Here is a 12941-nt window from a genome sequence, read left to right on the forward strand (position 1 = left end):
TGTCTCAATTAATTTGTATAAAAAATGCCCTCCTCCGCCTTTTGTGCTTCCCTACCTTCTAGCTGCAGTGTGTATCCTAACGGCTCCCACACACAGCTGCGTGCATCGCGTTGCTGGAGACGCATCCCATTCACTTTAAATGGGCTCACGTGATCCGTTGCCGAACTGAATTGTGGGTCCAGTGCGTCGCGTTTCTCCCGCCACTCGCATTGAGGAGTTCAGCTGTTGCTGCACCGACAGACGGCACCGGCCAATCAAGCCAATCTACGGACGGCACCAACCAATCACATTACGGTTTTACTTCAAGTCATTTGCATACCGTTGGGAACACCCACTGGCACGCGTTGACGGAACGCAACTGTGTGTGGGAGCCGCGTGCCAGTGGGTGCTCCCGACGGTATGCAAATGACTTGAAGTATAACTGATACTTGATTGGCTGGTGCCTTCTGTTGTTGTTCGTTGGTGCAGCAAAAGTTGAACTTTCGACACAAGCGACGGGAGCAACGCGATGCAACGGATCCCACAATTCAGTTCGGCAACGGATGACGTAAGCCCATGTAAAGTGGATGGGATGCGTCTCCAGCACTGCACCGCACGCAACTGTGTGTGAGAGCCGTTGCAGCATAAGCTTAAGTAGATGCAGCATATTGGGTACTGAAATATTCACAGGAATCCATAGAAATGCAAAAATAGAGACTTTTGTGTAATTATTCCATATTTTGTGAAGTAATTCTATATCAGAACCTCAGACATACAGTCCATATAATCTTCAAGAAACTTCAGTGTGTTACCTTTCATTTTAGACCAGGATTATGTGATACACCAAGAGGTTGCCACACAGTAAGGCTTTTATTGTCAGTATGCATTTTGGGTAACCAAAACGCCACAATTCTAAAAAAGACATCTGCTACAGTATAACCTTCATACATGATATAATACAGTGTTAGTGGATACATGAACACTAGACTTTTATTTTGAAACACTTAAATGGCTAGGTCACTATTGACATTCCTCCAGTATTTTTGAGTTTAGCCTACTCATGCTGTTGCACCCAAATTATATTGTATGTTAAGATGCCCCACACACACACACACACACACACATACATATACAGTGCCACTGAAGTAGGCTATTCTGGTTGTAGCCTGTTCACTTTGGCCTGTAGAAAAAAGAATGAGTTTGTATTAAATTTAATTCAAAGTGGTATTCAAAAGGTCATTAAAAGTCTTAAATTTAAGTTTGGAGGATCCTGGGGGTAACCTGATAAAGCTTGAAGTACTCTAAAATCGACTGCATTGACTCTTGACTTGATAAAGCATAGTGGGCCAACACCAGCATGCCTCTCGAAATCATCACTGACTGGAAACATCACACCTGACTTTAAGCAACTTGTTTTCTGTGGCTCTCCATTCTTCCTCCAAACTCTTGGTACCTTGACTGGACCTTGATTTCCAAATGAAATGCCATATTTATTTTCATCTGAAAAGACGACCCCGGAGCAACAGTCCAGTTTTTTTTCTCCTCAGCCCAGGTAAGACACTTCTAACGCCTCAGGTGTGGCTCTCGGAATGTAACACTTGACCGATTTCCTGGACAAGTCTGCATAGTGGCTCTTGATGCACCAACTCCAGCCTCAGTCCTCTCCTTGTCCCTAATTTCTTGTATCGGCTTTGCTTAACAATTCTCTCAATGCTGTGGTCATCTATATGATACAGAGCACTATGTTAAGCAGCGCCTAAGTGGCACTATTGAGAAGACGCTGCTGTGCTGAGCACATTAAGAATTGTGCCAGTAGCATCGCCGGTTCGAATCCGGCCTGATGCTTCGGTTGCCGTTGCGGCCGTGGTCATGCGGTCTCCCGTAATATAATGCCACGCCGTCCGGTGGTCAGTGCGGGCACGCAAAATCTTATGAAGCCAAGTGTGTGACTTTTTGTAACTGTTGTGCTTTTTTACTGAGGGCATTCATATTAATCATTGATGTCAATTGCAACAGCCAGAGAAATAAAAATAAATTTTACGAAAAAGGAGGACGCTGCTGCGCGGTGGACTTTGACCTACACGCAATAGCCAGCGTCACGAGACTTTAATAATGTATATGCTACAGAGCACAACATTGAGCAGCGACTCTGTGGCACTATTGAGAAGACGGTGCTGTGCTGACATTAAGAATTGTGCCAGTAGCATCGGCGGTTCGAATCCGCCTTGATGCATCGGCTGCCGTTGCTGCTTGTGTCACACGGTCTACCGTTTTACGCCACGCGAAATCTTATGAAGCCAAGTGTGTGACTGTAACTGTTTGCTTTCTGTTTGGTGTGCTGTTTACTGAGGGCATTCATATTAATCATTGATATCAATTGCAATAGCCAGAGAAATAAAAATCAATTTTACGAAAAGGAGGACCTTTGACCTACACGCAATAGCCAACATCACGAGACTCTAATAATGTATATAACACCGAGCACTACATTAAGCAGCGCTTCCGTAGCACTATTGAGAAGACGTCGCTGTACAAAGCACATTAGGAATTGTGCTAGTAGCATCGCGGTTCGAATCCGGCATGATGCCGTGGCCACAGCTGTCATCCGTTAATTTTACGCTCCGGTGTCCGGCGGTAAGCGCAATCGCGAGTCCTTGCGTGCGTGCCGGCGGGCACGCACGATCTCTTATGAAGCCAAGTGCGTGACTGTAACTGTTTGCTTTCTGTTTGGTGTGCTGTTTACTGAGGGCATTCATATTAATCATTGATATCAATTGCAACAGCCATAGAAATAAAAATCAATTTTACGAAAAGGAGGACCTTTGACCTACACGCAATAGCAAGCGTCACGAGACTCTAATAATGTATAACACCGAGCACTACGTCAGCACTGCCGTAGCACTATTGACAAGACGTCGCTGTGTGAAGCACATTAGGAATTGTGCTAGTAGCATCGCCGGTTCGAATCCGGCATAATGCCGTGTCCGCAGCTGTCACCTGTTAATTTTACGCTACGCTGTCCGGTGTCCAGCGGGGTCAGCGCAATCGCGAGTCCGCGATCTCTTATGAAGCAAAGTGTGTGACTGTTTGTAACTGTTTGCTTTCTGTTTGGTGTTTACTGAGGGCATTCATATCAATCATTGATATCAATTGCAACAGCCAGAGAAATAAAAATCAATTTTACGAAAAATTGCATGCAATAGCCAGCGTCATGAGACTCTAATAATGTAGGCTTATGGCTCCTTGTGGAAAAAATGAGTACAAAAAAAAAAGAACATACATGTATGTGCTGTGACCGTCATTTATTAGTAAAGCCTTTTGAAGGTGTGCAGCCGTCTCGTTAATGGAAGTACACCACAGTTCCCATCTCTGATTGTGTGTACTGAACCAGACTCTGAGATTAAAGGCTCAGGCAACTGACAAAACAAAAAGGCTTTTAAATATTTCACTTTGTGTGCAATTGAATCTCCAAAACAGGAAAGTTTCACTTAATAAATGATGGGGGGAAATTTCCACAGTATTCTAATGTTTTGAGATTTATTACAGACTCCCGTAGATCCCATCAGCATGTTGTGTGAAAAACAGATTGTTGTCGATCTCTGTGCCCTGGTACTTAAAGATATCTGCCTTTTCCACTACCTGGCCCAGTCTGAGTGGTTTGGAGTGATATAGGCTATTTGTTTAATTGGGATCCTGGTTAGAATGGCGAGACTATTCCATGAATGTTTCAGTTTCACCGACATAGGCCACTCATTGCCTTTGTTTAGCTTTATCACATTAGCGGTAATGTGTAACGTGAGACTCAAGCAAGCCCTCCAGTCCACTCAGAAATCTAATTATTTAAAGTGACAGGCACTCACCTACACACCACCAATACAATGTTAAGGCATTAAACACAAGTGTAAGAGTTTGAAAATCACTATGAAATATTCAATTTTGAACAATTAGTAGTTATGCAATCATAAAATGCTAGGCCTATACTTACTATGTTCCAATTTCCAAATAAACTGCTCCAAAATAAGGGAACAATTCAATCACACATTGGAAACTGACATTGTTTGGTGTTGAGGTGAAACTGTTATGAGGTGAATGTTTGATTTTGCAAGAAAAAGACGTTCTGTGAATATAGTTTGAGAAAGAAGAAAAAAATGTGTTTTAGCAATTATGAAGAACTGTAAGTTTTTTTAACAGTGTATTATGAAATAGAGGGCAGGGGGTCAAGCAGAGTCTAGAATCGCCACTGGTGTTAATGATCATACAATAGGTAATACTAATGGTGCCAAGTGGACAGGACCCCAAAAGAGCTTGGGCTGGCACTGTATGAGATGCATGAAATGGGTACAAACTACTGAAGGGCATCTGTTGGCCCACTCCCATCAAACCTTGACCATAGTAATCTCAAAACAGTAACATGCTACAGCAGCACAATTGTATGACACATTTGATATGAATACTATGGCCGTGATGAAGGAGCCTAGGCCATTTCCTTCATCTTAGGTTTTGTAGTTTAGCTAATGTTTCTGTTGATGATGCTAAAATCACAGCTTATATTGCAATTATATAATAGCCTAATATTAGGCCAACTAAACATTTCAAAATATAACTGCAAGCAATGATGGATCCAAACACCTCTGCCTCTGTGACCCATGACATATCACAGTACACTCATATATGATGTGACCCATGACATATCACAACACACTCATATATGATGTGACCCATGACATATCACAGTACACTCATATATGATGTGACCCATGATATATCACAGACAGCACACTATATATGATGTGACCCATGACATCACAGCACGCTCTTATATGTTGTGTCCAGCAAATGCACAAATTGTGTGTCTATGTTATCAATTGTGTTTTACAAAATATATCATGAGCACAATAAGCATGTCATAGCTAAAGGATTTTTGCAAATTGATCGATGGCAGACTAACTGGCTCAGTATAGACATAGACATTATTATTTTTCAGGCAGCATCATAAGATATGGAAATTATCCTGAAAACCTGGCAGTAGGGCGACATAAGACACATTAGAATGTGTGTGTGTGGTTATGTGTATGAGTGTGTTTTTGTTTATGTTTAAAGCCCCTGCCAAAATGATGTTGCCCCATCCAAAACACTGGCACCCTGCACACACAATACAAACACAAACACACTGTTTCCAGTTTAAAGTTACAGGGTGTGAGTTTGTCGGACGCATGAATTGGGCAGGGTCAGGCAGAAGTGAATTAATACAAGATAGATAGATCAGAATTGAACTGGTTGTGATTGGTTTATTCAATTTCACCTCAGAGAAGTCTCGTCCATTTCAGAGTCTTGACGTGGCTTTCCACTACCTATATCGCCGCCATCAAGATCCCTTGATAAGTTCAAGCCATTCATGTAACAGGATTCCTAAGGATCTGGAAATATTCAGTCACCTATACCGCAGTTCCTGTTTTGGATTTCAAATTTGTCTTGAAGTTCCATAAAGATGACATGGTAAAATAAGTTCCTCTCCTGTATAAGACAAACTGGAATTCTGGTCCTTTTGCATGGCAACAATACATACACTGTACAGTACAAATGCATTGTTAAATCAGTATATCCAATACAACAGAGGAAATTACTATATTAACTTATACATAATATAAATATTTTGTATTATGGTATGACCATTAGCTTAACATTTTTAAGTTCTTCCTTTTTGATAAACAAAAACTCTGAAATAAAATTGGGGATGTGTCTGTTAACAGGCCAAGATACTGGCTAATGATTTGCAGCACCATAAATCGCGTGATGACCCTCTCCCATGAATACCACTTGCAGTGGGACACATTCCAATTCTGTCATGTGGTTGGGAACAACTTACCTATTTGTGGCCTATAATCACATTTTCTGCAGTATCTGAATTGGTATGCACTTATTGAATTTCCTCCTCCCTCTAGTACAACTTGGAAATACATCTCAACCACAGTCAGATTGTTGGGCCATCCTAGGAGTGTCTATGTTTTCAGAGGCAATGATGAAGCCTGTGTTTGTGGTGATTTTCTTAATACTGGTAATGTTCTCAGTTCAAGGTGAGTTTCATTTTCTATACAACATGGTACATTTACTTTCAGAGTATATTTTTGCACTGAGTGAATTTGTTAAATTTCACTTTGGCTTTTGTATGTTTAAGCATAATTTATCATGTTAATGAAAGAAACTCGACACATGGAGTCAACATCAGTGATATTTTACTTTGTGGTAGGTGAAGGGAGAGCATTTCCATGGAACTGTGCAACTCTTAATGGAGTTTGTCGTCAAGGAGTGTGCCTTCCACACGAACTCTACTTTGGACCTTTGGGATGTGGCAAAGGATTCCTGTGAGTTTGAACGTAAAATGACAACTCTATTATAATCAGGTAGTCAATGACGCTAACAACTAATACTCTCTTCACAGATGCTGTGTTTCACACTTCTTATGAAACCTCAACACACAATAATTATTCTGAGAGCTTGCTCTCGAAGTGGACCCTGTCATAAATTCGATCATCTGCTTGTTTATTTGCTCTTAACAGTCTGCCTTCATGCATGTTTAATTTAAAATCTTTGAAAATAAGTTCAGAGTTTGATATTGAACTTAAGATTGACTGATCTTAAGTTCAGGATAGGAGATACTTTGTAACATTTGTGAAGCTATAAAATGTTCCTCTTTGTGTTGCCTTTTTGTGTTGCCAAATTAAAAGACCCAAGTCTGTAGTGTGAAAAGACAATAAAAGATTATGGATGATAATCAATTGTTACAGTTTAAGGTAATGATTTTATGTAGAATGTTCAATTGATGTGTTGAGATAGCTTCTCTTTGCATGTTGCAAACAATGGTGTACACAGATGTTTATTTCTTTACACAGTTCTATAATTCACTGGGACCATTCTTAAGAAGTTTTGTTGAGCGTGTTTTTGCTTCCTGTTCATCTACTCTCTCCTGGAGCTCTAAAAACATAGCCCCAGCAGTGCAGCAACTCTGTAAATTGAGGACAGTCTACAATTTGCTGGCACAAGAACACACACAACAGACAATTTAGCCAATCGGTGTAATCAAATTGTAGGGTCAATTCCATAAACCGACAGTAAGAGGCAGTCATGGGCCACAGACGCCTCTAACCTGCCTGAAATATAAAGAAGAAGAACGTCCTCGATTACGTCATGCGCAAAGTAACCCCTGTCCTGTGTTGATAGTTTGGCTGTTGGGCAGGTGAAGGTGAAAGCCAGCCAAGTGTGCAAAAAGCCGAAAGTGAACCTTGCATCACGATTATGTCATCTTGTGGACTTTTTACTGCGCATACACAGCTGTGCAGACGGCTGGTAAGTTGTGACACTGAACATTAACCGGCTTTTATGTTGTTGGTAGCAGAGCTCAGACAGATGTGGCTATTTAGCTTAACCTGCTATTAGCTTGCTAGCTTCCACAAATAACAACACGCACTGTCGAGTGTATGTACGTGTGTGTGTGTATGCCAGCCCAACTCAATAACTCAATTTTAAAGTAGCATCTAGGCCTACTTACTAACACAGGCCTAAAAAACAAATGACTGCGTGTCCGTGCACAAATCTTCACTGGTCGGTGGAATTTCTCCTGCTAAAACTGTACCTTACGTCGTGTATTTCTATTATTTTCTACTTGGTTAAAATGTTGGTGCTGCATATTAGATAGATAGATACTTTATTGATCCCAAAGGGGACATTCATGCCAAGGGGAAGTTCAATATTGTATTAAAACATGATCATATAGCCTATACCAGACTAACTAGTGCATCTGCTTCAAAATTTGCCCTTTGCCCATGATACACATTCACCAATTTGAATGAGATATCAGGCTAGTTTTTACCTAAACATACAGACAGACACCAAAACCGCTGATTAGGTCATCATTGGGGAACACATAGCGAAGTGGAAGGCTAGTATTGACGTCTCATACGAACAAGCTAGATATCTACATACCAGTCATGTTCAGTTCCGACTAAGTGCAGAATCCACTCTCAATGCTATCCTCGTTAATAAAGGCTAAAAAGCCCAACGTAATGCATTATGTTTGTTTCAACACAATATATCATAGTGAAGTTGAGTGTTTTTTTTCTACTGATCAGGTCACCTCTACCCAAATAAGACCATTAGAAATCAAGTTAAGAGGCTCAGAATTATGAATTTGGTCACATTCACTTGTTATAATGTTCAAGTCGAAGTCTAGCAAGTGAATGTTTAGCATGTTGCTGTCCTTGAATACAAATTAAATTAAAATGTTGGGTTATGGTGGCTTCCTTTGCAGGTAACTTCGCGCCAATGTCTATCAAGAACCTACTCATCAAATCCAGCTCTGAATGTGAGTGGTGAGGGTATTTTCTACTGGTTTAATGATGCTAATCAGTATGGGAGACTGGGGACTGTTGTAACATGTCTTCCTTTTTTGTACTTTTCTTAGTGCTCAAAACTGGCACAAGTTTCACTCTTGTTTTAAATGGATACCAAATTCATTCTCATTTTTTTTATTAATTCAAGCAGATATTTCTTACTTTATTTTGTGAAAGTGATTTAAATGCAAGTGTCACAGTTGTGACATGTTGGGGGCAGTTCTAATGGTGCATTCATGGCACTTGGGAATGACAAGGACCGCCCCCGTGGCTACTTTTGTTTTTACGACAGCAAGTGTTCATGTGCTTTGCCGTCGGAATGTGTGACAAACACGGATGCCACAACAAAGGTTAAAACATACACTGACTAATCCTAAATAAACAACTGTATTTGCTTAAAATATAGTGTAAGGCACTTGTGAAAGAAAGATATGCAGCTTTCAAGTGACAAAAACGGCAAATTCCCAAGTTCACATTAAAACTGGCATGAAAGGCCACATGGACTACAAACGAACTACAACGTGACGACAAAAGTGATGACAAAAGTGATGACGAGCCCCTAACTGGGCAACTCTGTTAGCAAAATCTAGCCCCAGTTTCCGACCTCTGACTCACACATTACATGACGTAAATGATGCGGAATGATGATGTCAGGTGCCACGGCCCTAATTGACACATTGGAATTTCACATTTCACCCGTTGCCATTTTTGGAGGCCCATAACGTCTGTTATAATAGTGGTAGAGGGCTGGAAACTGGCTTGTTAGTTCATTGTAGCCTGTACTGAAAGTAATTGTGGTGAATAATTACTTAATATTAACTTAGACTGGCAAACTTCAGGAACACTCAGGAATCAGGTTTATTCTGTTACAAGCAGAGAGGGTAAAAATGGTCTATGGTAGGCCATGGCACAGAGGCCATGGCCTCTGGATCAACCTCTCTCTCTCTTCTTCAGTTCTCCATGTTCTAATCTAGTTCTTACAATGCAAGTTAATCACTTTTGTATGGGTTAAACAAAGAAAGAAATGGCGGCAAAACAATCCCACGGGGTTGGTTCTCCACTTGGCACCTACTTCACACCTACTTCACACCTATCTGAAGAACATGAGGAGAGATATCTTATATATCAGAAATATCACTTATAGAATGTTCCAAACATTCTCACAATCAAATCATTACAATCCTTGTACTGAGACTATTACAATGGTACCAAGCATGAATATATTTACATTTCATGACGCATGGATAAATTATAGCAAACTAACATCCTTTGTCTTGTGGATCTGATAGCCCTTGGAACCAGTACATTAGCATTTCATTGGGGCCCACATGGCCACCAAAACCAGTCTTGAAACTCCAAAATAATTCCCATCAGTACTACACAATTCTGGAGGCAGAATCAACATTCCTTACTGTTTGGGTGAGAGGTGGGTCACCAAAGTCCTAAAAAATGTTGACGGCATGTGTGATTTTTCACTTTTGGGTGGTCAGTAGCACCAGAATTAATGATCATATTTATTCTAAACAGGATTATTTGTTATATGTGGGAACCTTGCTCTTGCCAAAATGAATTTGAAGGGTATGGTACCACTGGTGGGGGTTTCATGGGGGTCCAAAAACCCTCTCCGGCAGAGGTGACTCTTTTGGAACCCCATATTTGGACCCCCAAATGACCATGTGGACACTTGATGATCCTACTGGGATTTATACCAGATAAAGATACATATTTGTTCTTTCTTTTAATGAAATAAAACCTTTGACCATGATGCTCCATACTATGAATTTTATCCTTCATAATGCACCATTTTGGACATTGTTTCCAGAAGTCTGGAATGTAGATCAGGGAGAATTTAGTGATAATAAACCATGAAAATAGTGGAAATAACTTAGCATTATGCTCAGTGATGGCAAACAGAAACTTCAGATTCCCTCGTTTGGTAACATAAGGCATATTTTTACCGCTTTTCAGCTAAATCTGAGAGGTACCATGTACATGATACCCCGATATTGGCTGTTTTCACATGGAATGACCCATATGGGTGCCAAATTTCATTAGTTTACACCCATGGGAACCATTGACCATGGAACAACACCGAAAATTATTATTTACAATTAAAGCTTAATAGCAAGCCACATTCCCCCTGTGAGCTAAGCTATTACACTTATCTTTGATGTCAATACATTGTAGGTGTGTAGGTCTAATTGAGTTCCTGTCACTTTAAGGGTGTTTTAAAAGGACCGAACTCCGTCTACTAAAATGAAAGTGGATCAAAACAAAAGGAACTCAGTTCATTTTGTATTCACATTGTGAGTTAATTTGAAAGATGACTGAAATCTCTTTCTGGTGCACTTCAGCTCTGATAGGTTTCAGTTTTTTCCATGTTTACATGATCCCTTCTCTGGGGGTCTCAGACCTGCTTTGGATTATGGGCAATGTAGTTGCTCTGGGTTAGTTGTGTATTTTCATCATCATTCATGATCAGGTTGAAATGATCATAACCCATAATTGGTGTGGTGATTTTGTTTCATATATATTTTATTGCAAAGATCCTCTTGAACTGTGTGTCAACGATTGGTGTGCTATCTCAGCTTAATTTGGGGCAGCCGTGGCCTACTGGTTAGCGCTTCGGACTTGTAACCGGAGGGTTGCCGGTTTGAACCCCAACCAGTAGGCACGGCTGAAGTGCCCTTGAGCAAGGCACCTAACCCCTCACTGCTCCCCGAGCGCCGCTGTTGTTGCAGGCAGCTCACTTCGCCGGGATTAGTGTGTGCTTCACCTCACTGTGTGTACACTGTGTGCTGAGTGTGTTTCACTAATTCACGGATTGGGTTAAATGCAGAGACCAAATTTCCCTCACAGGATCAAAAGAGTATATATACTTATACCTAATGTCAAAATACGGTCTAAGATCACACTTTATTTTGCCAATCCACTAGAGGTGCAATGATGCATCACGATACGGACATAGACGATGCTGCATCGATGCAGTGGCTGACCGTAATCGATTATAACGCAATGATGTCGCTTGTTAATTTTCCAGCCGCGCCATAAACATTCCAATGAAAAATAACATTCTCAATAGCCTGCGACAAGAATGACAAGGGTCAGCGACACCATCTTCTCGAGCAACTTACTGACCGGATATTTTAGAGTTGGAACAGTGTCGATATCTCAAAAGGCCTAGGGGCAGGAGCTGGCCAAATACAAATGTGTGCTTGCTGATGGATACCAATAAGTGTGCTACTCTCAGCAAGCACATTTAACAATTCTTACAGAAACAACAGGGCTTTCGCACCATCCGATGCTCGGGCCCTAATGAAGCCTCCATCTATATTAGAAATCAGTGATCAAAATAATATCTAGCTTATGTTCCTATCAAATGTCTGTGTAGTCTAGTGTCTACTAAAATCTGGTAATAATATAAAGTTTTGTATTTACCTCAGGAACTAACTTCCATCTATAATTTCTGATAGGGATGGAAAACAATGACACTTTAAATATAGTTTTGTCAGTGAAATACACATGATGATGAAATCGCCTTTGCAATTTTACATTATATTGTTGCTTTATTTTCCCACACAGTTTTTCAGAGTGATGAATGTATCTGTATCTTTGCCTCTGAGAGACTAGCTTCTCTGGTATACTCTTGGTCCAATCATGGTGGCAGTTAACGTGATGAGTCGTGAAATGTTGTTTTCTTTAGCATTACACAACTCCTACAGCCTTTTGTTGACCTTGTCCCATCTTTTTTGACACGTTGCTGGTATCATAAAATTTCATAAAATTGTACAATTAGTGAGTTTCAACATTTGATATGTAGTCTATGTTCGTTTTGCAACTAAATGTGGGTTTTCCTTGATTTACAGATGATCACATTCTATGTTTATATACATTTTACACAGTGTCCCAGCTATTTTGGAAATGGAGTTGTAAGATAATGGGAAGCCTAACCTGTCAAGACGAGCGAAACATAAATATAGATTTTAATTTTATAACACAAAAGGCTTATACAATCTTACATCAGTAAATGGCATTCGTGCTATTAATGTTGCCTGCACATGTTTCATTGTTCAGTTTTTTACATGACTTCTGTTGAGGTCAAATTTATATGTCAATTTATATGTCACTAATGTTCACCTTTCTTGACAATAGGAAGTTGTCATCGTCAGTGCTGCGCGAACTCCTATGGGGTCTTTCAGAGGAAGCCTCTCATCTGTTCCAGCTACTAAATTAGGTTCAGTTGCAATCAAAGCGGCCGTTGAGCAAGCAGGTAAGCAAGAGAGATTGTTTGCTTTGGTCTCTAGCCAATATTGGGAACAGAACAGTGCCCCAGGGCATCAGACTTGAGAGGCCTTGAAAGTCTCATTGAGCATTTATTTAGTGCACCGTATTTTCCGGACTATAAGTCACACTTTTTTTCATGGTTTGACTGGTCCTGCTTATAGTCTATAGTAATTATATATATGAAAATATATATAATTGAACATGTTTTTAAATGTTAACTTAATTCATATTAACTGACATGAACCCTACATGAAACATTACCGCCAACAGCCAAGAGAGCTCTCAAATGCA

The 12941-nt window shown here is 40.3% G+C and overlaps 2 protein-coding genes across 2 annotated transcripts in view; both read left to right on the forward strand.

Moving 5' to 3' along the window:
• The first annotated feature begins 5799 nt into the window (after positions 1-5799).
• Positions 5800-6751, forward strand: defbl1 (defensin, beta-like 1). Its single transcript, XM_048237529.1, has 3 exons — positions 5800-6053; positions 6227-6341; positions 6419-6751. The coding sequence occupies exons 1-3, from the start codon at positions 5891-5893 to the stop codon at positions 6441-6443; spliced, it is 303 nt and encodes a 100-aa protein (XP_048093486.1). The 5' UTR covers positions 5800-5890; the 3' UTR covers positions 6444-6751.
• Positions 6752-7147: 396 nt separating this feature from the next.
• acat1 (acetyl-CoA acetyltransferase 1) overlaps positions 7148-12941 on the forward strand; it is a gene marked incomplete in the record, with an annotated part of 12725 nt that continues 6931 nt past the window's right edge. The window contains 3 exon segments of the mRNA XM_048238136.1: positions 7148-7323; positions 8285-8338; positions 12519-12636. Of these exon segments, the coding sequence (XP_048094093.1) occupies positions 7273-7323; positions 8285-8338; positions 12519-12636 (223 nt within the window).

The sequence above is a fragment of the Alosa alosa genome, chromosome 2, assembly GCF_017589495.1.
Source record: "Alosa alosa isolate M-15738 ecotype Scorff River chromosome 2, AALO_Geno_1.1, whole genome shotgun sequence".
Classification (NCBI taxonomy): Eukaryota; Metazoa; Chordata; class Actinopteri; order Clupeiformes; family Clupeidae; genus Alosa; species Alosa alosa.